The following is a 26,152-nucleotide window of genomic DNA, read 5'->3' on the forward strand; positions in this document are numbered from 1 at the left end:
GTCTGTACCATCATCTGTGTTTCCAAGAACACAATGAACATGCTGGAAAATGTACGTCCCCAGCACAGACCATCATGGGACTCTATTGATAGGTTCTTTCCATTGCAAGCCTGGCTGGATATACCTTACGCTTATGTTCCTTTCTATTCCAGGAAGGAACTTTACTCCTTAAAATAAGGAGTAATGGGATGTGGCCTTGCTGAAGGGTTTCATCAGAAGTTTTCAGAAATACATTACCCTGACTGTATCACCCACCATTTTTATTGATTCTCTCCTGTGAGAGCTCATCTTCCTCTTAAAAAAAAAAAATTAAAAAAATTCTGCGACATCTCTTCTCCAGTCCATCACTTACCCTCATGCGTAATTGTTCTCTTCGTTGTATTTTCTTGTCTCAGGTCTGTAAGTCAAACGTGCTTATTCGTAGATGTTTACTATTTAAAAAACAAAACAAAACAAAAAAACAAGACAAAACCATTTAGCAAGTGTGATATCTTCCATTTAATGGATATGGAAGCAATAGACGGTCACTTGTTACAGGCATTTTATCTATTCTGAAAAAGCATCTCCTCTGACACTTCACTTGGAGACAGATCTTCCAACTTGTTCCCATAAAGACAGCTGTGTTGTACAACTTCTCTAAAGGAAACAGATACAAAGGATTAACCTAAGTTTGGGGTTGGGGAAGGGAGACTGGAGAGTAATTTTATGTGGACTTTATCTTCAACTCTTGGGTTTTTTTTCCTTTTTGTGCCACGACTAAATGTTAACACCATTGGCTTCCTGCTTCAGATGCGACTGGTGAAAATAAAGCCCCTTCAGTAGCTTTTCTGCATTTACCAAGTCAAAATCCCTTTTTACAACCAATGACATTTCCTGCATACTGCTCAAGACTAAACAGAGAAATCTCCTCCGAGTTGTCCGACTACTTGAACCAAAACCCAGATGTTTGCGTTGCCAAAACTTCTGCCCCAGAGCATATGTGTGTGTCATCTGCTCAGGTCCAATGCTACCTGTCACCAACAGCACGCCACCACGGCATTTCTGCTCCCTCTCCCTCCCTGTAATAAACTTTCAAAGCCAGTTTCTAGTCGACCTCGATTGGTTTATTTTAGTTTTACACTTTGTCCCTCACATACAGTTATTTAAGAGTCCTGTACTGTTAGATTTCTACAAAAATATCAATTTTTCAAAAGCAGAAAAGAGGGAAAGATATATTTTAATATATAAAAGGAAAAAAGCTAAATCTGACATTTCATTATATTCTTAAAAACATTCCAGTCTATTTACAGATGTGTAAAAAACCAAAATCTCCAGGTCTCTTGGTCTAGTAAGAACGTGCGCCTTGCAGGGGCTTCCTTTGTTCTCCCAACTCTAAAATCTTTTCATTACATGTCATATTCTTTCATTATTGCCTCAAAAGACAGCATATATATATCATTTTTAAAAGGTTTGTTCCAAACCAATGGGAGCTTGAGGGAAGAGCGAAAAAAAAAAAAAAAGAAGAGTCAGCATTTAAATTCATAGCAAAATACTAAGCTGCAGACATGAGACGGTGGAACAAGGAGAGCAAAAACTAAGAGCATTTCAAACATGCTTTGTTGCCTGGTAGAACCCATCATAGATCCTTCTTGGAACTGCACCAACTACTGCTTTTTGCAGCCAAATTTGGGGTCTGTTCTTAGTTAATTTAGTAATCATGTTCAGGAACCAAAAATTTTTGCTGTCATCTTTACACAGTACATTTTTATTGCAGTAAAATTTCTTACTGCCCAGTGCCAAACAGTAAATATATCCAGGCATTTTCCATTACCTTGATAATGGACAAAACATCCTCAAAAGTACAGCATTTATTTTAGATAATATTTGAATGGTTTTCATGTTACAGCTTTCTCTGTCCCACAGAAGTGTGCAAAGCACACATACTTTTAAAAACTATTCAGATATGATTCTCACACAATTCTGCAATTAAAATTAGCCATTTGGAACCATGAAAGGATGGGGTGCAGAAAGAAAGGTCAGTGATGAGTTTGAAAGGAATCGCAGCACAGTTCTGGTTGCTGGTTCACACATAGGAGGAATGAAATCTATTGGCAAAACAAACTGCCATAGATAAAAAAATAAGCAACTTCAGGCTGTTAGAAATGCTCAGAACCAGATTCCCAGGTACATAAATTTAAGTCTGATGTAGTGCTGCTAAACTACTTTAGTTACTCCAGATTTCCACTGATTTAAAGTAAGGTTAAAATTGTTTAATAAATAAGCAACCTATGCCTAAATACTTATTCATACTGTAAATTCCCTTTTCTAAGGCATTCAGTGACTACTGTAAGACCCTGCATGACTCTCATTCTGACCTATACTCTCTTTTCCAAATCACTAATACAGGACTTGTATCAAATATTAAAATAGTAAATATGCAAAAGGCAATAAAGAGTTATAGGTAACTGCTTTAAAACACACCATTTAGAATGGCCAGATGAAGAACCTTTTTTATGTAGGCTCTGGAGTAACTTTACACATACCAAGCTTGAAGGGTTTCTCTCCTCTGCAGCATAATATAAAATCATAAAAAAGACAAGGAAACACCCAAGGTACATGTATCCCACGGTGGATCTAACCTAGACGCAGATCCAGAAGATGCAGCTTACTGAACAGGGCGTACGGCTGTGCTGTGTATAAACACTGCTCCCTAACTGTGGAAGAACATCACTCTCGACACCCGCACAACCTCAGTGCTGGAAAGATCAAATTCCTGCATTACTGCATCACCAAAGATGGGGAATTTCGGGGCGGGGGGAAATCCCATCTGCTGTTACTGGAACAGTAAGACAGGGGATTACATTCCTAAACATAAAGCAAAATGCACCACCAAATTCTGTATCATTTTCCTGGCAACGTTTTTTACCTTTTCGGAGCAGTTAAGAAGCCCCTCAAGCGCACCATAACTCATATTTACAAACTTGATAGGAAAAGATTGTGTATACACTCATTAACAAATCATCTCTCCTAGGCTGAAAATTTCATTTGTCAGGAAAACTATGAAAACAAAAATTGTGTACAAAAATATAAATATCTTTACAGTCTCTGTAGGCCCTTCACATCCAACAGCTGAACAGCGAAGAGTATCTACAGGTTATTGAGTAAGCAGTGGCAGAGAAGAATAAAAAATACATCTTGTGATTCAATACTGCCCTATTTCCCTGGTAATGAGCATTTTTGTTGACTTTTTTGCTATACACAGCTTGTGCAAATGCAGTGAGAAACCTCTGAGTACCTTTCCTGAATTTAGAAAGAAATTGAAGGTTTGGAAAGATATACACATATTTTCATATACACATTCACATATACACCTCGCTCATTTATGCTAGGCTACAACAGTCCTGAAAGCGTTCTGTAGTTTTTATGAAGCAACACTTCCTATTAACATTCCTAGCCACCAAATACATCTTGAAGAATGACAAGAGGAAAGAAAACAAGAACTGGGAAAACACTCAAGCTACTTCAGCAATGTATTTAAAGACGTAGCAATAGCGTGCCCAAATTTCTTTCTACTCTCTGTAAATTTCCTTCCAGATGCCCTAAGCATCAAAGGAGGGAGTATTTGTATAGGGGCAGGAGGCAGAAGTGAGGGGGTATTTTTAGTAGTTTTATTGAAATTAACATACTGTCCTACTTCTAATCACACTGGGAAATATAATTTTCTTCCCCAGGTATTGAGAGTTATAGATGTTTGTTAAAATCTTCTGTGCATAAGCTCCTAAAAAGAGTCTCTGCCAGAGAACTATCTAGCACCAAAGAACAAAAACTTTTCACTTCAGCCCTCTGCGCAGTCTCAGATTTCCTTTCAGTTGCTCTAGGTAACAAGTTTGAGAGTAACCGCAATCTCATTTCTGCACATTCATCATATTCTGCAAACATTAAAACCAGCAAATGCGAACAATCCCATTTCTGCATAGGTAATTTGCCTGGTACAAAAACAAGCAATCTAGATTTTTTTTCCCCCCAACAAGACAGCTGTCTCCCTACTGGGGGTGGTGGTGGTGTGTCGTGGGTGGGGGGAAGAAATCTCTTTCAATAGCCTAGGTTTCTCAGTCCTTTGACAAACTATTTCTGTGAAGGACCCAATTTTGGAAGGATACCATGTGCCCAGCAATGGTTATAGGTCATCTTCCTTGTTTTGTGAAAGGGAAGGAGAACACCCAGAATACAACAGTGAGGTAAAAATATCTCAACATGCTTAAAGTTTCGTAGCACTTATTTCTCAATTTGGGGCCTGCCCTCAGATGAACAGAGTGCTGATGCCATACAGAAAATGAATGTTGCAGACAGGGAGGTTGCTGAACTCTGACGCTGGTTCACACTGCTCCAGATCTCCATTCCAGTCTCTGATAAAAAATATATGCATTTATTTGCCTGCTGAATTTGAAGGCAAGGTCCCAGTAGTATTCAATTTCGTAACCACAGGTGCTAAAGTGGGCATCACTTTGTTATCCTGTCCTTCTTGAACAGTTGCAGGTAATGAAGTTTTTACCCCACTGGGTGCCAGTTTTGCAACTACAGGTGCCAATAAGGGCATCACTTTATTACTCTGCCCTTCTGAGTCCACTGGCAGACTTGCCACTTTTAAGCCAAGTGGTGCCAGCTTGGGCATGGGCCTCCACAAAGTGTCCACATTACTAGCTTCCGGATTAGTTTTCATCTGCAAAACTGGTGGAGTCACATTAGTGGTCTCTGCCAAGGTTGTTACAGTTTTGCCATTCCCACCACTGGTTCCGGACAGATTGGGAAGTGGATCCTTCATTTCAGCACCTATTACTATCTTTAAAACATCTGCTTCTGATGAAGGCTCGCCAGAGTTCTTGTCCCCATCAGTAAGATCATCATCTTCCAGGTGCAGCAGGAGAGGGCTTATAGAGCCACCCCCTCCTCGAACTTCAGAAAGGTCCTTAAAACTGCCTCCCAAATGGCCAAACTGGAAGGAAGACCCATCTGCAGCAGCAAGATCACTGGCTGTTCCCCGACGAGCTTCTGCATCTTCACGAGAGAAATCTGAGTTGAGAGTGCTGGGTAGTTCTGACATAGCTGAAGCATCATCGTTCAATTGCTGATTGAGGAAGGCAATCTCATTGAGCAGTGAAGTGAGGGTTTCATCAGTGTCATCGCTCTCCTCAATGCTGCTCAGTAACTCACTTGCATCCAGTTCTGCTTCCTCCATTGCAGACGCTACTTTCCTCAATTCCATTTCTATCCTGGAATCTTTGATCTGCAGCTTGCGGAAAGGCAATTCTTTAGATTTTAATCTTTCCCCTGCAGGATCACCGTCTTTCCTCCTGGCTTGGCTTCCTACGAACTCACCCATGCACAGCTTTTTGCTAAAGGACTCTGGAGGTTCCTTTGTACACGATACGTTCCGGAGCTGTGAAAAGCCATCTTTATTTTCAAAGAAAACTTTTGTGGGACCTGTGGTGTTTCTTCCATCTCCGCCACTATCTCCAGGACATGGTTTGGCTTTTTCTTCTGAAAGGATGCTATCGCTCTTCCTACTTTCAAGGGGTGCTACAACCAAGGATTTCTCAGAAGCCTGAGTACCTGCAGCTGTTGTTACATTAGAATTTTTGTTTCTGTTCAGGTTGAGACTCATGCTTCCCTCAGCAGCCAGTGATGTTACATTAACAATCTTTGGCATCATGAATGAATCTTCGCTTTCTGCAAAATCAAACAAAGCAGCATCCATCAGGATCCATGCTAACTGCAAGGTAATTCCTAATTAAATATAATTTGCTCACTTTCAGGTCTTCCTCAAGTAAGCTGCTATTTACAATTTAAACTGCTTACCCAGTTTTGGTCAAGTGAAGCTTTAAAACACTAATAGCTTAACTTTCAACTTGCAGAACAAGAGCAAGCTTCACATCTATTATCCCAGAACCACCTACTCAGTCCCTTCCTTTAGCGGGCTGGCACAAATGTAAGTAACTGTAATGCTTACAATTCTGATGGTGATGCACAGGGAAAATAGAATGACAATTTTCTCTCTTACTGTTTTTTCATGCTTTATTTCTATGCTCACAGTTTGCAATACTGGTTTTGTGCACAACAGACAGAGGCATTTCAGGGACTGAGCGATTACTTTTTGCCTCCAAGCAGTTTCCTATTTATAGCACTCAGATTTTTCCCAGCCCCAAACCTGAAGTGAACTTTACTTTTTCATTATGACCAAATGACAACAACGAAGCAGAAAGTGAGTGGCTTGCTTTTAACAGAACAGACAGCAAGCAGCAGACTATCGGAAGGAACCACCCCATGCCTAGACCCAATGTACAGTACTCAGTCTTGAAAAACATCTCTCCAACCAGCAGCAGAGCTGGCAGGGTTATGGGAAAGGGCTGTGCCATGGTAAGAGCCTGGACGTAACAGGCAAAGATTTTCAACAGCCCCACCACCACTTTGCACTGCAGCTTCCCCAGTAGGATGCATTACACCACAGAGACACTCCAGTTCCCACTTACTCTGATTTTGCTGAGGGCAAAGAGGCTCAGTGAGGTGATGGAAAGTTAAAAAGCTCTCATCTACAATCCCCTAGAGGCCCCTCTAAACTGTTCAGAACATTTAATAATGATTTTCTTTGAATACCCAGACAATAATACCTATCATTACTTCCCAGAGAGAAAACAATTTACCTTCATTTTTGCAAGGATATGCTTTGCATGCAAGCAAAAAGATCCATAAAAAACAGCCTACCTGAACGGGGCTCTGTAGCTGATACTACTGTTGAGGGCACTGGGTTTCCAGCAACAGTTGACAGTGTAATGGGAATGGCAGAGTTAGTAAGGATTCCTTTTACTTGGACAGGAACTGTTGATCCTGGCAGCTGAATCATCACAGAAGCAATACCTTATGCAAGAAAAGGGGAAGGGGGGGTCAGGTGGAAACAAGAGTCTTTCAGATAGTCAGTTAAGCCTGGAAAATAAGAGCCTTGTACTTCTAGGCAAGACTTTACACTGTAATACCATTCTGAAAGTGGTAAAAAATAGAAATATAGATTGGTTAGGTGATTAAGAAATCTTCCCTATGTTTCCCTAATTTGGGAATAGTGAAAATTTAACAGATTTTACTTAACTGTTGATACACTGATAGTTTTGAGTTAATTATATCAAATCTCCCTTATCAGAGTCAGGTTCTACCTCAGTCAGTTAAGTTGTAAAAAAACCCCCAAAAATTAAAGGAAAAATTAAATAACACGTTACTTTGTAAACTGCTATGCACATCTATGAACAGCATTATACTGATTTTCATTAACATGTTCTCACATGATCATACCTGGCTGTGCTGTCATGGCAGTACTGACAGCTCGAGGCTTTAATTCAGCTTGCAATAGTGTGGAAGGAACAGCTGCTACCTGCCCTGGTACCAGTGGGCTCTTCAATGTAAGCACTTGCCCCTGTGGAGTCATCACTAGGCTTGCAGCAGTTAGTGTAAGAGAGGATGAGGTATCCTCTGTAAAAAAGAAATATATAAATCAGTAATTTATTCTGGCATGGCACCCCTGATGGCAAATGATATCCTGCAATCCAGGGTTAAGTACAGTTGTGCAAGGAACTCCAAACAGAAGGTTTACAAACCCTAGATTAGAAAGCTGCTACAGGAGCTACGCAGGCTCCAGGAATCTCAACTACACAGCTAGAGCCAGTCTGTACTATCTCTTTGTGCAGTGTAACAACCCTAGGTCTCCAGAGCGGCATCCTGATGACATATCAGAGCAGTCTTGCTGAAAGTACAAAGGGGATTTGTTCAGTCCAAAGAAAGAAAGGAAGTTCTCTCACTACATCAGTTCTGATGCCAAACTTCCCCAGGACTGGACAAAAATGAGGCTTGGGAAACCAGAATGATAGGTCGTTTATAAAAGCCCAAAACCACTTCAAGTAAGGTCTATGTATTATTTATTACCAAAATAAGAAATATCACCAGATCCCTGCAGAGTATTATAGTGGTGCTACCGTGGAAGTTTGGATTTCTGCCATTCTTTTGTTCCTTCCTATATTTATGGTGTGGAAGTCTCCATAAATGCCTAATACTTCTCCATAAGTGCTCAGCTCCAAAGAAATTCTCAAGTGTCTGACAATTCTGTCATTTAATTTAAGAGCAAGTCTCATACCACCTTGAGAGCTAGCTTGTTTGGGGAGGGATGTTTTAAAAACTGAATCTGTTCTAGCAACTCCAGTATTCTGGGGGTTGAGCTTCAGGTTTTGAGTCAGCAGCAGAAGAACCACCACCTTTGACTCTCAGAAATTACTGCAGGATTGCAATGAAACTCCATGAGACCAAAGGACAACTTAATAGGAATTTACTTCCCATCATTCTGAAACTCAAAAGTCACGTTCATCTGAAGACCTTGGTAGTGCTGGTCTCATCCTTACTGAAAACAAATGGTTTCTACACCTATTGGATGGACACTTCTGGTCCTATACTCAGTTCTGCTTCAAGAATGAAGTTGCCTGCATAAGCAGGCTAGCATTTTCCTCTCCCGTGGGGTGCTGCTTCAATGTCTGTCTCCCCTTTACGCAAAATGTTTATCGCTTTTAGCCCACCTGTGGCACGGACTCCTTTTCTGGCGAGTATCAATGGCTTCCCTCTTCTATTTGTCATAGTCATTTGGGCCGGCTCTCTGGAAGGAGCAGAAGATCCTTCTTGCTGTGTGCTCGCAGCTGAGGTTACAACAGATTCCTCTGGCTCAGGTTGTTTCTTTTTTTTTTGTGCTTCTACTGCTTTTTGTTTGGCATAAATATATTCTAGCTTCTTCAGGACAACCTCTTCTGTCTTCCCTACAGAAAAATTATCAGAGAGTCAACCCATCTTTAAACTCTTTACAAAACTAAAAAGGTGAAGACAGAACTAAAAATCTATTAAGCTGACACCATTCAAACTACTATACAATAGATAACCACCACCCCCACCAAGTAAATAGCATTCTTAATAACAGGGAAGTCATTACCTATTTATTCCAAGTTTGTGGTTTTTTCCTTCAGAAACAACCATACATTTTAGAATTTATCTGCAAGTCTGATGAACAGAAATCAGCTTGGACAAGCACTACGTTCTTGCTGAACAAGTACCATTTGAAAATATCCACAGCTGTCAAAAAACCCTCACATCTCCTAATGACAAAGGTATGACCACCAGACAAAATGTTACCCTTACCTGGTATGAAATTTTTTGGACTAATGGACCCTGTTACTCACACAACATTTAGAGGTAAACTCACATAGAGTTTACCATTGACATGAAAATTGTAACCTTGAACAAACACAAAGATTTTACAAATAATTTGTTTTCTGCAGATGCACACAACTTAATATGATCAAAGTTGAAATAACTATACTGGCTTGTTTCCTGCTTAGTATTTATGTTCTAACATCATGGTTTATCTTTAATTCAGTCTATATTTAACTAACTCTCCTGAGAGAGGATTTTTTCCTCATCAGTTTTGAGGTACTTCACTAGGAATGCAAATGATCAGAAAACTACTTAGTGAAGTTATTTGCTTTCATTCCCTGCGCCAAAATCCCATCATACGTTTCTGGATTAAGATGAGGGTTCACTAAAACACTTTTTACTTTTAATTTTTTTTTTTTTTTACCAAGTACCTCAAATATACATGACCTGATTGACATAAATACACAAGATTTAAGTATCCTTCATTTCTACTTTACAGGTAGTCTCCCGTTTTTATTCCCAGACAGTAAGAAGATTACAAGAATAATTTAATGTTTTGTTTGTTCACACACATTTTGGCATTGGCTGAATATGTGTCACAGCTTTCCTACACCTCCAAATAAGACAGAAAGACACAATAAATACAACACAGTTTTTGTCTTGAAATGCCTAGATGAGTAGCAGCTAAGCATATACTGAAATTTTGTTCTATGGACAGAGCTGCCTTCTTCTAGACACTAGTTCTCAGAAAAGCACTACAAGGATAGTTATTTGCAAAGTTGACCAAAGGAGTCACAGGTTTTAGTATTGATCAAAGACAGCTGTGTACACTTGTGAAGCACTAAGCAGAAAAGCCTTTTCAGCAAGTGACCAACAACAGAATGAAGTGACTTCCCCCCCACTAAAGCATACCCAATGCACAGGAACCCAAGCCTGTGTGGCTTGCAGCACAGAGATCATTCTACACTTCCTTTAGGCATAAAGGAAAACAAAAGCAGTTCTTATCAGCATGATGAGTGTATCACTGAGTCAGAGCTTAGCAGGTCTTTGTTTGGCATCAAGAGTCTAATTTTTATGTGAACTACTGACTCACCTGGATCCACAGAGGATTACTACACTCCCTCCCATTCTTAAAAGCCTTTTCTTTCATTATTCCAACTAGTCCATACCCAAGAACAGTCTCACCTGAAAGCGTGGATACTTTTCGAATCAAAACATCTTGTTTGCGTGTCAGTAAGTTCTTCTGTCCAATAAGTTTATCTGCCTGATCAGTCAATCCTTGGATTTCTTCATAGGCCTAGAAAAGTGTCAGGGAACTGATTTATAAACAAATGATACACAAAATAATAAAATAATATTCCCTCCCAGAAACCTTTACAGAATTTAGACATCTTCATCTTCTTGAGAAACTAGAACTCAGAGAAAGCATGTGCAGTACCATGTAATGCCAGCTTTTCCTAAATGCAAGCTGTAAAGTGATAAACATCTCATCCGTCCTTCCTCCAAAGTGCAGCTATTTTAAAGAAAAACCCCAACTTTTATCCCACAATTTCAAGGTCAGCTGATAAGCATAATTATGTATCTACAACTTATGTTTTGTTTCCTGTCATTTATATCTTTACAATTAAGTTTTTAATGTCAGTACACTACTTAATGAAATGCTGTCTTCCCATACATTAAAAGAAGTCAGTCTTCAATGTATTTCAAATTGCCTGATGTACACAGTAAACCACTAAGGAATTAACACATAACCTTCCATGGTTAAATTCACAAAGAATACAACAAGGAGAGGGCTAATCTGAAAACATGCATCTGTGTCACCAAGATTAAGCTTTTAGACATACAGATTCGTTCCGATATTGTTTTATTCTAGAGAGTCCTGTAAAGGTTAACAGAAGTTCTCTATTCACAGTATCACTGGGACTCACTCGAAGAGTTCATACTAGCTTAATTACTCTGTCCAGATTAAATTATTCTCCTCACTTAAGTTTCAGAATACTTACTTGCTTGAGAATGTAGGATTTGGAGACCTTGGGAAGGTTGTGTAACCCCAGAGTTCTCTTCAACTTTTCAAAGAGATCTCTCATTTCATTACGTCGCCGGCGTTCATTTGCTGTGTGTGTCTGGCGGTAATGAGCAAAGGCTTCTGCCTCAGTCTTCAGCTTTCTGTTCCGGAATTGACGTTTCTGCTGGAGAAGTAACCGTATTGACCAGTTTAAATAAAAAAGGTAATGTAATGGCAATGTTCAAAGGCATGCCTGATTTACAAGGTTTCTACAGACACCTGAAGATTTCACGTCATGCTATTCTGCTACTATGTCTTCATGAAAGTTCAGCGTCAGAAGCACACGCAATAAGCATGAAATGCTGACCAACAAGAAATGACCAACATAATCATATCAACCTTAAAGGAGAAGATCATGAGCAGTCCCTTCTATTCATAAGCTTTTTTTTTTTTTGCAATACAAGGCTAATTAGGTAAACCACAGGATTACAGCGAGATCACGTTTGAGCCAAATTTTTTTGTTGTTTGCTTGTCAATAAAGTCTACTAATGAATGAAGCAATCACATCAAATATAGGACGCTTGAATTTTTCCCTGGAGTTAAACTAGTTTGATTTCTGTTTTGTTTCATGGGTACCTATGGGTTGGGGCCAAGAGACGTTGTAGGTAAGAATGTGAAAGACGGCATTGAAACTTATCACCCCAGACATCTGCCAAGAAACAGCGTCAGAGACAGGCTCTGATTTTGAATTTGCTTAAGTTTCCAAAAAGGTTGACAGGCAATAAGCATAATTACTAATCTCTACAGATTTGAAAGTTTGTTATTTCATCATTACTCCTACAGGTTTTGTACAATTATGCTATTTATTTCATGATGAAGTAATACTTAAAATGTAGTATTAACGTGGTTTTTACATCATTTCAGGTCTGCTCCGAATCCCGGTGAATCAGTGGAAAGACTCCTCAGGTCCAGTAACGCTATTTCTGAGCCTGTTGGCCTTAGGAGGAATCTGAAGACTGTCTCCTGAAACCTGGCTCTTGACATCCATTTTTGCCCTCGTAGGCAGACTGAGCACAGTAAGGCTGCAACTGCATCTGCTCTTGGGTTGGGCATTAGGTTCCTTTCAAGGAAGGGCCTCATGCCGTAACTTCAAGGGCAGAGAGAAGATTGCATGGAGAAGGCGAAGCAGGCAGAGCATCCTGGAACCCATCTCCATCTCAAGCAAAAGCACGCATACCAGTCTGCTCTAATGTATAAGATATTCACCAGGCTCACACCCCACCTCAAAGCCCCACCCCACCCCAGCAGGTAGCTCTACATCTGACATCAAAGTACACCACAGGTAGTTATCATGGACGGTTAGTGAAACTGGCTTCAAAGCCACCCTAAAATACAGCACAAGCTTCAGAAGGATTGCAATGAGTTTTGGTTTGAAAGGATTCTGCATTATCTTTAACTTGCCTAAATAAGTATTCTTTAAACTATTGTTTTCAGAAATCCTTCGCCCAGTGCTGTGCCTATATAATCCTACACACTGTCTTCTTTGACACATGAAAACATTTCTCAGTTGTTAATTATTTTATGTGTGCTGTAAAAATTATTTATGCCAAGAACACAAAACCTAGGCAAATGTACTAATAAATAAGAGGCAGATATTCCTCTCGTACATAAAGCTGAATCTGAAACCCACCAATGCCAGTAGCAGTCCTTTTTCTTTAATGAGATTTTGACTAAGCCCCTTCCCCCCACATACACATCTGGTTTCTTGCATTTAATCATAAATATATGGAAGGTAGATAAATCGCGTTAAGAGTTGCACTTGAGATGAAAGTTTATCTTTAAAATGGAGGTGTGATACCAAAAGGAAAGAGGAGAGCAAACATATACCTTCGTAGGTTTGTCTGATAATTTTTCATCCGAAGAATTACGAGCATGGTATCTGGAAGAAAGGTAAAAAGTTTTTCCCAACACTACTCATCTCATGCACTCTATCCTCATTAACTACATTCCAACAGCCTATAATTGCTCATTTTTATCCCTTGAAATTAACTCTTCCTTCTATAACTACATGAAAGCAGCACACTGTTGAGCTTTCTCAAGAAAGTGAACTCTATCTCCAATGCCATCATCCTGGAAAAAATTGAGCTGTTCTGAATGCTGTAAAATTAACCCATAGTGCAAAACACAAACTATTTCACTATATGCCAAAGAGAATAAATTCAGCCTCTGACTGTTAGCTACAGAAAGTATTTTTTTTCTATCACGTTTTGGTTCTTTTTTTAAAAAACACAGATTCAATACAGAGCAATCCCTCCCCCACCAGGAACAACTAACCAAAATCCTCACATTTATTACTATCCTAATATAAATTAACAGCTTCCTCATATCTCAGGAGCGTCAAGAAAACAAAGAACAATACACATTTGAAAGAATTATTTTTTACAAAACATGACATCTGTTTTTCTCTCTCACTGAAAGATCTTCACAATTTATAGCAAAGTCACCATCTAAGGATAACAGTTGAGCTGTATCTTTGAAGAAAAAAAAAAAAAAAAAAAAAAAAGAACTATCTGGGAGGTATATAATATCACCAAACAGATTTTTTAGTTTCTACAAAATAATTCTTCAAACCCAAAGAACTAAGGATGCAACGTTCCCCATTCTTCTGTTTGGTGCAGCTGAGAAATAGCCATGACCACCTTTACATACCTCAAGTAAGCCATGTTTTTACTTTGCATTTTGTCATTATAAATGCAAGGGCAACAACGGTAACAAAAACAAACAAACAAAAAAACAGAAAAGAAAAAGGAAAAAAAAAAAAAGAAAAGCCAAGCTATCCAACCATGGCAGACTATATGTAAATAAGAAAATACTTTCTTTGCTGGGGCAATGGTCCCAAAGATGAAACATTCATTTACAGGATCAGGGATTAAACCAATGACTGCTCCTGCCTAAAAATAACAAGTCCACCAGCAAGAATAAACAAAGCTTGCAAAATCATATTTAAAACAAAGATGACCCTGCTGATATTCAGTTTGCAGGAAGAGAGGCAATTCGCTCATAATAATTTTACATTACAAGACACACATCCCCATGAACAAATTAATTAGAGGGGAGGGGGAAAAAAAAGGCTAAGACACCTCAAATCTACTCTTAGTTCCGACAGCCCCATCCTCACAGACACTGGGAAGCACCAGTGCTCAGGAAGACCTGACAGAAGCCTTGCTTTATCTTACCATCACATTAAACCTGTTGTTTAATGGGTTCATTCAACGCCAGCTTATCAATAAAATACAAAACTGTAGTGCTCTCCAAGGATGCTTACTTCTGTTTGGAAGGTTGGATATTAGCAGCTGTGGCCTTCAGACGGGCAATGTTAATCTTCTCTGAAAGCTCCTCCACGGTCTCAATGTCCACCTGCTCGTCATCCTCACTGTATTCACACGCATCCTGGAACAGTTTTTGTTTTGTTTTTTAAAATGAGTATCTACTTAGCAATAGAGCTCAGGCCAAAACAGTTTCACTTCTGTCTCAAAAGAGATTACATTATAACATTAAGAACCATTAAAGAATCAACATCTCCAGCTACACTGGCCAATAAACAGTGCTAAGCAGGTGGTTATATTAACTGTCACCTCTAGGAATTCCTCCCACTAGCAACTCTGCAAAATGAATTTTGGTAAGGGAAAAATCCATCTCTGTCACTTATGCTTTTACTATGGGTGAGATAAAAAGCTCTCACAGGGCAGGGCTTTCCTGCCTCCATTTTCAAATAAGATTAAACTGCCTTTACAACCTACTACTGTAAACTCTTGCCAATTAACATTTTTTTGACACATGTTGAGATAGTTGTGATCTTGGTAACGGTCTCTCATACCGAAGATAGCAACAGTCAGAACATCATACAACCAGGCTTCTTTTGGTCATACAGTAAACTGCTTACAAGATGAAGAGTATGATTTTGGCTCTTTCCAAAATGTTGCCCAAGAATTATTTTAAATATTTATGACGTTCTGAAGAGTACTTTTTCTCCATGCTTGCCTGACCAAGAAAACTTGCTACCATTTGTGAAGACAGAGATAGAGAACAACTGCAGTGCTGTATCAACTACAAGAGTTATATATCAATCTTGTGGCCATTTGTAGTACCAGGTGATTCCCCCCCCCGAACAAAACAAGCCTTATTCAACCAATTTTTTGTATTACAGTTTTTATTGAAGTTTTTTATATTATAATCTTTGGTCTGCCTAGAGAATGCAGAACTCTTTCCCCTCCTTAAGTAAGAAAATGTATACTGCCATTCTGTACTCTATTTCACTCAGTTCCCTGAACTAACCCAATCTTGGTCCTCCTCCTATTCTTCTCTTCTGCCTTTCCTTCCTTCTCTTTGTCCTTCTTTCTTTTTGAGGAGCTGCAATCTCCTTCACTGCACTGAATACTTACCTGAAATTGATGCAAACAGTTAATCACAAAAAACACTAAGTGCAGAACAGGGGAGAAAAAAAAAAAAAAAGTAATGTGCAATACTGGATCAGTAAGTGGCCTCTAATAAATGCTTTTCATGGTACTGGTTATTTCAAGTTATCTGCAACTCACACTGCTGTTTTAAGAATCACTTATTAGAAAGGAGAAAGTGTTGCACTTACACAACTGACCACAGATTAGGCTATAAACGGCACTATAATGAAAACAAACACGACCTGCCTAAATTACCACACAAGCATAACTAACAAGTGGTTAAGGATACAAATTTCCAATCATCAGTCATGAAACTTACACCTGTGAAATTTGCAGCTATGTTGAAGAGACTCAATTTACAAACAGACAGTAAGTCTTAGCTGGTAATTTCCTTTTTGACAGAGAAGGAGGATCTCTAACAACCTAATGTTTGATACAGTATTTGGCTTATTCATACTGACTAAACACAATCTTTTCTAAATGAAAAAAAGAAGAAAAACACAACCCTGAAACCCACAACTCACAGCAGGGCTATCTCAAAGAACAATGCAAAAATTGCCACCTTAGTTACTGATACCACAGTGTGACCACCATTGTGAATCATGCGGCCACATAAAATTATTAGTATTTTTTAAGCCTTGTGTAATAATACATCATCTCCCATGGCTGTGTGATCAAGGCTACAGAAAACTGAAAACAGAATCAGTACGGAAAAATTCAGCAAGTTTGCTCTCCTTTACTGAAGGCTACACTAGGGATATCACCTTTGTAAAGTATAGCAACATATACCTTGTAGCAATGTGGCCTTTAGTAAAGTATATAGTGAGTGTATACATATATATATATATACACATAAAAAAGTGTGTATATATAGTACATATATTTTAGTGTCTACATACACACACATGTATGCAATACTGCCTGTAGAATCTTCCAGGTTTTTTAAGAAGAATGAAACCATGCAGCATCCTCCCCTCAGAGTAAAACCATTCTCAAGTATTCCCAAGTCTCCCATCACCTTCCATTCACATCATGAGGGGTCCTACAAATTGTTGGTAGTATGGATTCTGTGTAGAAAGAGGTATAAACTTCTAAACCACTCATTTGCAGGGAAGCTGACACCTCTTCCTGTGCTATGAGGTATCGAGATACTACTGCTGAAACAAAGAAAAGTGATGCTCAGGTTATCAGCTATAGCTGCTAGATCTGAACAGAAAAGCATCCTTACTTCTGCAGGTTGCTATGCACTCTTCCATGTTATCTACTATGCACACTCCCACGTTACCTACTATCTCTATGCTTGTAAAAAGTCACGTCTTTTGAAGAAGAAAGAGAAGAGCAAGGAGAGTGACCTTAGATGAGAAATTACTAGCCTTAGAGAACAATCTCACTCTTCCTTTCAAAGATATTTTTAACATGTGCCAACTTTAAAGACACCATTCTTCTCTGCCCAAGAAAGCAGCTCTGATCTCTGGCAAGTTCTGTATTTGGAAAGGAGATAAGTAGGTTATTCTACTACTACTAACTTCTGGGGTTTCTTGCAGCTTTCCTTTGGAGCTGCTATGAATCTCTATTGTGCCATGACAGTTTTTGTTATGAGTATAAAGAGCAGCACAGAAGTAAAACAAATTCTCATCTGACCTTGAAAGTATGGTACTGACACTGGCAGAAACTTAAGGAAGTACTGTTACTCTCTGTGCATGAAGTCTATAAAATCCTTATTTGTTCCATCTTGTAAATATTCTCCTACGAAGCAAGACTTGTTAGCGCTGGGACCAGGCAGAGTACAGAGAAAATGAACTGTCTTTACCAAGAAAGCAGTGCATCACTTTGAACCTGACAGGCTGGTCAGGAGCTACATGTCACCACTCTCCCCAACACAGCAGGAGAATGAAAGTCAGGAAACACCATGTCCCTGGGACCTTGGTGCGGTCCAACCAAACACTGCGTGCAGTCAAGATCCAGAACACATATGCAGGGGCTACTGAAATTGTGACTGAGTTAAAACTACATTGCATTTCAGCATGGGTATTTCAACAGCTTTCAAATGCTGCCCGTGAACAGATGCAGCTTTGTTTCATGTCTGTCGAGCGGCTCTACATGCTTAAGGAAACTTAAGGAATCCAAGTTCTACTGTATAAATTCTCACTTGAAGAATGTCACTTACGCAAACAGCCAGCAATTTTTCAACAAATCCTCCTCACGCTTGCTTTACTTGTTACAGACTTTGTCAAGCTCCAGTTTTAATGAACAGGAGCAACTTTTTGGATGCTTTTTATCAAGTCATTTTGTTCTTAAGACAACAGATGCATCCAAGTTGCCTTTAAGTCAATTCTGTAATTGACACCGAAAAGCACAAGGCCACAGAAAGGCAGGAGAATCAAAAACACAACTGAAGATTTCCAAATTTTCTAGAAGTCCTTAATTGCTATGCCAGGGTTCACAGAGTGAACTAGAGGAGGCAGAGGACCCAGAGTGGCGAAATTCCAAGAATTCCTCAGCAGAGAAGAACATACGCTTGAATCTGAAATTAAAAGTCTGCTAACTGATAAGAGTTTAGGGAAAGGAAAGCGGAAGAAAAGAAATTGGAAGATATCAAAATTCTACCACCTCTCCAGACACAGACCTTCTGTTGAGCTACACTAGGTAAACATGTAGCATAGCTGCTTCCACAGCCTTTTTTTTAATCCTCCCCAGGTCCTGACGAAAGAAGGAAAAGCATCATGAAGCCAGAGGGAAAAAAAAAAAGGCTGAACAAAAAATACTCAAACAAAAATACTATTTAAATTACAGAACTACTGAGTAGATACACACCATTATGTTGAAAATATTACATGTGCAAGAGGTACAGGGTTACGTGATTTTAACAGGTTACATTTTATGACAACATAGTTGTATTTCATTATACATAGAACACTTCTCATTCTTGCCTGCTCTCCCGGGTCATCCGTAAAGCCTCCTTGATGTTGGAAGCCCCCTGATATTTTCTCTAGCTTTTCCATTTTATACAGTATCATTGCTGTGATTCTACATGCAAGAGACACATACTGTTTTTCTTCAGTGGGCAGGACTACTCTGTCTAAACTACATTTGCACTTCATTACACTGCAGGGAAGGGGGACATGCAGGGTAGTTCAAAAGATGCTACAATCCAGGCGTGGGGGAAGAAGGAATTAGCTTACTGTAGAAACACTATCATGATAAAGCTTTTGAGTGCTGACAAGTTACACTGGGGTAACCAAAGGGTTGATAGTAATTATCCAGCTAGAGCTGTTCTCATGGTGGAACTTTCTACATGCTATTATACTAGAAAAATGGTATTCAAAACCTGACCCGTGAAAGAAAATAGAAGTAAAAACTCTTCACTGTCCACCAAGAACTTCACATCTTTAAGTTTACAAATCCTGAGTGTGGACATATGTAAAACAAAAAACATTACTTTTCTCATTCTTGCATCTAACAACAAAGGGGAAAATGCTCAGGATGGTAAATCTTTCCTCTCTACCTGCAAGTTTCTAAGAACAGGAAAAATATCACAATCGTGAAGATCATCAGAAGTTCACTGAAGTTCTGCCATAAGAACAGCTATTCCTATGTCAGTACTGCCAACCCATCATAGGCTGAAGCCTATTCAAAGCCTAGCATGACTTCTTGTCTGGGTGCAAAACTTTTAAAATGCTTATGGAAGCCCTACCTTTCTATGATCAGTCTTTCCACACGTCCTGGAGTTATAAAACTTGTAAATGCCTTTGAGCTTGTAAAAGTAAAATACCTTAAGGAATGGAGACACAAGAATAGCAATCCCGCACTACAACAGAAGTTCCAAAGTTGCTACAGAAATGTCAGCAATTTTCCCTCTCTGCATTTCAACACCAGTTTCTAAGCACTCTCCTCTTACTTTTATCTGTCTGTTACCAACAGCCTACACCCCTATTGCTGGTTCCTAAAGAGCAATTTGCCTGATAGCAGAGGGTCCTCAGCAATGATGCTGAGAAAGAAAGAGGGCAGATGACAACAGATGCCATTAGACATTACCCAAGCAAATGCCTCATTTCTGGATCTGCCTTCTATACTACAATGTCTGCAGATTTCACACATGGTCTGTACCAAAACATGCAAGAGACTATTAGAACTTAAATGGTCCACAAAATATGTCATTTGCACTTTTTATTAAACTTACAATGTTATAGTAATTCATAATAGTTCCTTAGCATTTTAATGTTCGGCTCAGAAAAAGAATGATTGAAAAACACATTTTAACAACATTTAAAGTAAAATAACTTGCCAGAAACAGAAGCTATGTTTAGACTACTAAGTTAAATGGGACCATGGGACTCTATCTGTAGCATTAAAATACTAGAACAACCCCTGGCATGGTTTTGGTTTAAGCCAACAAGCACTCATGTGAACAACTCACAGACACAGTCTGTGACTCAGCCCAGGCCAAGCAGTCATTCTCAACAGGAATTTTGCACGCAATCATCATGCCTTGGAGATCAAGAGTTTAACATCATGCCCCAGACCATCACACTTGAATTTGTTCAGACAACAGGTCCTGATATTGATTAGTTTGCTTATATAGATATTCTCAGAAGGTTTCATTTATATCACCAAATCCACAATCATCAACTCTCCTAAGCTTCTCCTGATGCAGTTCAGGGTAGGAAATGCAAAAGGGCAAAGATACCATCTCAGGAAGCTTCTCTCTTTTTGTTGAATACAGGAGTCTACAAGAGTCTCTTAAGTTAAGTACACAAAGTTAGCACAAGATAAGAAGGTAATCTGAAGAGCATCGATATGCAAAATTAAGAACAATGAAGTCATTACTGCAATGAGAACCAACATGAGGAAATGTACTAAAAAAGAAACAGTAATAGCTACTACAGGTAAGTAGCAATCATCCCAACTCTCACTGGAGTTTTCTGGGGTTTTTAATGGCTATTTACTGAGCAACTAAAACCAGTCCATATTCCAAACTAGTAGTGAAAGAACTATCATTAGTATTTCCACTAAACAAAAGTATTAGCAGACATGCATGTTCACTTCACTTCTATGTTTCCACTAGCTTAATGAAACAGATGAATGTCCGCTAGTAGTCTGTTTATATGATCTGACTTCATCCAGTCTGACAAACAATACCAGTGCAGCCTGTCTTGTAAGCACTACGCTGATAAGAGTACATTCCAGTGAAAAATAAGACACTTACATATTTAAATTTAAAACTGAATTCTCCATCAGGCATTGACATGCTAACTTAACTTGCAGGCAGCACAGACTAACAAACCAAGAACTCACCCAAATTCCAGACAGTTTTTTACGGTCCTCTGAGATCTCATTCCTCAGCTTTACTGCTCTAGAACCAAAGCTAGTTTACTCATGGTTGTGTGAGCTTATGGTGAAGGCATACCCTTATAGGACTTCCCAAACCAAACCAGGTCAAAACCTGCATAGTAAGTTTCTTCCAAAACAAACATTTCTTATAATCTCTAATAATTATTTTTTTTGTTTCATCATCCTTTTGCAGGACAAAAGAAAACACATCTTTAAAACATCAACCCTGATAACAAGCTACTCTGTGACCTAGACATTATATTACCCATTGGCTTACCAACAGATTCCCAAGACTACCTTGTCTGGAAAGTTTATCTGGCATCAGGCATGAATTAACCATGGTTCTCAAAACTTGATGATAACTCTGCTGAAGTTATTGAAGGATACAGGAGTTACCAAACTGTCACTATCCGACTCAAGACAAGACAGCAACAGCTCAGTTTTCAGCTTAAAAGAACTTCCAAAAATTACATCTGCTTTCAGTTTCCTCACCTTCATGCAGCTGAGATGCTATCATCTTGCCTGAGAATAGCAAGCTACATTATGAACTGATCAGTCAATTTTTCTGGAATTTATTAAATAGATTCTCTAAAAGCCACAGTTGCCAACTCAATTGAGTTACTCTGGATACGGTTAGAAGAAAAAGAAGGCTAATTTGGTTTTCAACTGTGAGAGGACTACATTAACACAAAAGGGCTAAAAGAACTGTATACTTTCAAATTCCTGAAGACACTAACATAATCTCCCCTATTTTTAACTTGTTTGTTCCCCAATTCTTCTCCAGTTTAACCTTTCTCTTTCCACTTTTATCTCATCTCAACGTCTATTTGACTGACTCGCAAAATCACAACTTCATAAATTTTAAGTAACGATGCACTGTTTCTTAAGTTACATAATTATATATAAAAAGTACATCAAGGAGTTACACATGGGATTGTTTTCTTTTAATTTTGGGGTGAAATTTGATGGAAATTCTACAAGCGTTAAAATCTAAACGTATCTTAACTATACTAACCACAATGTTTTACACTTACTCTGTGACTTCTGCAGCAATTTGTTTTCTATCGAATACGGAATGACAGCTTTCACAGACTACTTAAATGTATTACTAAATTTCAAGAGGAATCTAAGGAGAGATTCACATTCCTTCCATAAATAAATGTTAATCAAGGGCTACAAAAATTAGGTAGAAGGAAACAGCTTAAAATAACAGAAATACTAGATTGGCTACCGCATTTAGGATTGTACGTTGTATTACAAGGAACCAAGTTGCTTGAGTTAAATACTGGAGGAAGACAACATGCAACGGTTGTATCACAGCTTGTTCAATGTAACTCCTGTTCTCTGAAAAACAGACAACTTCTAAAAGGCCACTACAAAGCTACCTATTAAAAAAGCATGCAACTAAGAAGAAATAAAAGACATTTCCACTTGGAACCCCGATCTAGACTTTCTAAAGAAACTGAAGTCCAGAACACAAACATCATACTGTGTCTTTCAAATCCATGGGTTGTGACGTTAGTTGGTCAATTTAAAAAAAAAAAAAAAAGGCTTCATAAATAGTTAAATGCTTACCACTTTTTCAACATCTACTTCCTCTTCACTTGGGAAGTCAGAAGTACCATCCAGCATCTCATCAGCAGAATCATCAGTTTTTTCATCCTCTTCATCCTCATCATCATCTTCCTCTTCTTCCTCTTCCATATCATCAGTGGTTATATCAATAGTGGGCATGTAACCCTTTTTGTGATGCCTGGGTTCCTGTGGCTTCTGTTCTGGTGTCAGGAGGTCACTCTTCTCAGATGTATCAGCTTTGTTGTCTCCTTCGCTTTTATTTTCTAAAGTGGGTACAATGCTAGATATTTTGCTCCAAGAACTGTTGACATGTGTTACAATATCATGACCTATTTTCATTTCTTCCTGAGAATCAAAAGCATCTTGTTCTTTGTTGTTACTGCCTTCATGCCTAGCTATGTTTGCTTTGCCGTCCTCAGTATTGACTGTATGCTCTTCTCCTGAAGCATTATCCTGCTCTTTTGCAGAATTGGTTTCAGACTTGCTTCCTTTTTTCTCTCTTATGCTTTCTGCTTCTGTAGTGCCCTTGTACTCCTTCCTTTCCAGATCTGGCTGCACAGCATCACCCCGGCAGTCTTGTTTGTTCTGAGACAGTTCAGTCCCTCTCTGTTCCTTCTTGTTCTCCAGCTGTGTATCTTGCTCTTGTTGACTCTGCAACTGCCCAGAACTTGCCTTGTTGTCCTCCTTCATCCGTGTCTGTGCATCTCCTTTCTGCTCTTTTACTCGATTCTCTTCCTGTTGAGCATGTATTTGTTCCTTCCCATGGTTCTGCAGCTGTGCAGTCTTCTGATTCTCAAGACTCTGTGGATGTGCATTATCCAGAGGAGCAACCAGAGACTGATCTGATGACCCACAAACAGTTTCGGAGTTAGCTGAAACAGCCTCCACTACAGTTTCAGAACTGACAGAATCCTCTTTCTCCTCAGAAGCCCCTTGTTCTTCCTCATCATTTGGCTTCTCACTGATGTACGAATGGTCAGATGATACAACATCTGCAGAAACATCATGCTGAGAAGAAAAGCTATCATCACAGGAACTCTCTAGCACCTTCGAGTCCTTCTCCACCACCTCCAACGCAGTGGGATTTCTATCAGGTGCAATTGTGCCAGATGCTGACTCTTGAACATTATTTGACTGGTTAACTGACAACTCATTTTCTTCTTGTTTCCTGTCTGACACTATGACCTCGGACTCTGTAACTTCAACATCATCTGAGCGTGAAGCCTTCCCATTCTCCTTCTGCTGAGCAGCACCCGAGTCCTCTTTCTTGCATATTTTCCTGTAATCCTTCTTCATCTGAAGAGATGCAAAATGGTGAAGAATGGAGTTTGGCACAGTTTTCTGTCCTGGGAGCTGAAGTAAAGCAAAACTACCAGATTGTAAAGGTATGAGATTAGCAGTGGTAGCTGGCAGACCACCTGAGCTGCAGGTTATTTTAGACTCAGAAGCTGTTTGATTTGTCACGCTGCTAGCAGCGGAAGGAGAGATCCTCAGAGTCAGAGTGCCTGCCTGTGACACAAAACTTGTTACTGAAGGAAGAAGAGAAGATGCTTGAGTGGCTAGGTTAGATGTAGGAGATAACTTGGGTACTGCAGTTTGTACAGCTGAATTTGTGGCAGGAGAAGCGGAAGACACAGAGGAAGTGGGAGACACAGGTGACTCAGGAGGCTTAGAAGGTGCAGGCAAGCGGATTCCTACAACAGATCCTGTGAAGAAAACAAAACATTGACTAATACTTCCTCAAAGCACTTTTTTTCGTTTTACTATTTGATGCTGTACTAGAAGTAGCCAGCATTCTCAAGGATCACAATGTAATTAGGCATTTGACCAAAAGTTCTCAGTGAAAGAGCTGGTACTGCATAAAGACATACAAACTGTTGAATTTTTATATGGAACACCCCAATAAAATACATGAGGTGGCTACTCTAAAACTACAAATTCAATGGTAAGTTCTAGCATTAAGCTTTTTAATCAAAAAAGGCATTGCATTTAGTTAAAGTCCTCTGCGTTTTACCTTCCCATTAACTGGAAAACAGGAAAATGGGAATTTTATAGAAAAAAAGTATGAAAAGAATATTTAATTTAAAAATCCTATTTTTTTCCTCAGAAAAAACTTCCCCAGAGAAAAACTATGACAAGATTACACAATTATACCACAATCTTTTTCACCTCAATGAACTCTTCTGCAGCGTTTCAGAACTCCGTAAAACAAAGAGGAAAAATACTACCACTGGCAACTAGTTTCTCTTGTACAGCAAAAGCCCCAAACCAGAAAGGAATTCAAGGAACTTTTTGAGTGATTCTTTACTACACATCATGCTCAAACCTCTACTAAGGCACAGGATTATTTTCTCTCCTCCCCACAGTTTTGTCATCTACTGTGCTTGCTCTCGCCTCTCTTTTCAACATCACTCTGCCTCCCTCTCCTCAAGATGCTTCTTTATAAAAGGAGGACAGAAGAAAAATCCTACTGGAAAGTAAAGAAGCTTTTAAAGTATATTTTGTTTATAAACATGTTTTGTTTACAAATATGTACAACAGGATGCTCAACAAGTATCCTACCTATTTTTTGTCAGATACCTGCAATTTCTAACTCTTCCAACCCTGTCTTCAACTATGCACTAGAGAAACAGCTGAAAATCAAACTTATTTTTCTTCTCACACTCTAAGGAAGAAAAAACCCAGCAGTTTTGTACTGTAGTTTAACATTTGATCTGACTATCTGCTGTAAAAGCACCAACAAACCTGCAAACCAAACAAAAACATAGCAGCACATCCAATGAGACACAGGTAACAGCTCATTCTTTTTAAGAGAATTTCTTTCAAGTTATGATGGTACAATCAATGGACATGGCTCCACTGCCACACACACAGAGGCGCTTTTAACTTGTGGCACAGAACTCCCAGATTTTGGTGACTTAGCTATTAACAGCACTTTCTGTATTTTAGACCCATGATATTTAAGTTGCACTACATCTGAATCACTACACTATTAATTACCTAAGAATTATTTGGCCTAATTACCAAATTAGAGTCTGTTCAATTACTTCCAGCAGGGGAAAGGAGCATCACACAGACATTTATTACATTGTTAATTTCTGGGCAACACATTGGTCAGTCAAGAAAGACACATTGGACTTTGTACCTGGATTGCGGAACATCACTGGCTGCACACTGGGTTGGGCACCTGCAGCTCGAAACTGATGCAGAGGGACAAGCTGAATTATCTGCCCATTAGGATGTCTGAACAGGTTCACAGCACCAGGGCTCCTGAGAGGCTGAAGAATCATCCTCTGCCTCTGAGCAAGCTGCGCATTGTTTAGGGGTCGCAAAGCAGGAGATGCCTGATGCACTGGAATCAGCAACAATCGAGGTCCTACACGTTTCTCTGTTCCAGGAGACATCTTCTGGGGAGTCTTACTTACAGCTTGTGGAGTAGCATCTTCTAAAACATTTAAAAAGTTATATAAAAATCAGCTTAAGAGAACAGCCTACAAATCAAGCATTATCCTTAATAAAAACAAGCACAAATATTCTGGAAACAACTGATCTCTTTAAATTTGTTTGAAAGCAT

The 26,152-nt window shown here is 39.1% G+C and overlaps 1 protein-coding gene across 11 annotated transcripts in view; it reads right to left on the reverse strand.

The window, feature by feature from the left end:
* Positions 1-474: 474 nt before the first annotated feature.
* Positions 475-26,152, reverse strand: part of MGA (MAX dimerization protein MGA) — a 65,599-nt gene continuing 39,921 nt past the window's right edge. For 4 of the 11 annotated variants that reach the window (XM_069784413.1, XM_069784408.1, XM_069784416.1 and 1 more), the window contains 10 exons: positions 25,724-26,023; positions 22,579-24,284; positions 14,541-14,665; positions 13,103-13,154; positions 11,214-11,399; positions 10,396-10,507; positions 8,586-8,819; positions 7,318-7,494; positions 6,739-6,891; positions 475-5,706 (listed from right to left, as the gene is read on the reverse strand). In XM_069784413.1, the coding sequence (XP_069640514.1) occupies positions 4,406-5,706; positions 6,739-6,891; positions 7,318-7,494; positions 8,586-8,819; positions 10,396-10,507; positions 11,214-11,399; positions 13,103-13,154; positions 14,541-14,665; positions 22,579-24,284; positions 25,724-26,023 (4,346 nt within the window). In that variant the 3' untranslated portion in view covers positions 475-4,405. Of the gene's footprint in view, positions 5,707-6,738; positions 6,892-7,317; positions 7,495-8,585; positions 8,820-10,395; positions 10,508-11,212; positions 11,400-13,102; positions 13,155-14,540; positions 14,666-15,454; positions 15,658-22,578; positions 24,285-25,723; positions 26,024-26,152 lie in introns of those variants that run through there. The other 7 variants (XM_069784412.1, XM_069784411.1, XM_069784415.1 and 4 more) reach the window with 7 other exon arrangements.

Source organism: Haliaeetus albicilla, chromosome 5 (assembly GCF_947461875.1).
Source record: "Haliaeetus albicilla chromosome 5, bHalAlb1.1, whole genome shotgun sequence".
NCBI lineage: Eukaryota > Metazoa > Chordata > Aves > Accipitriformes > Accipitridae > Haliaeetus > Haliaeetus albicilla.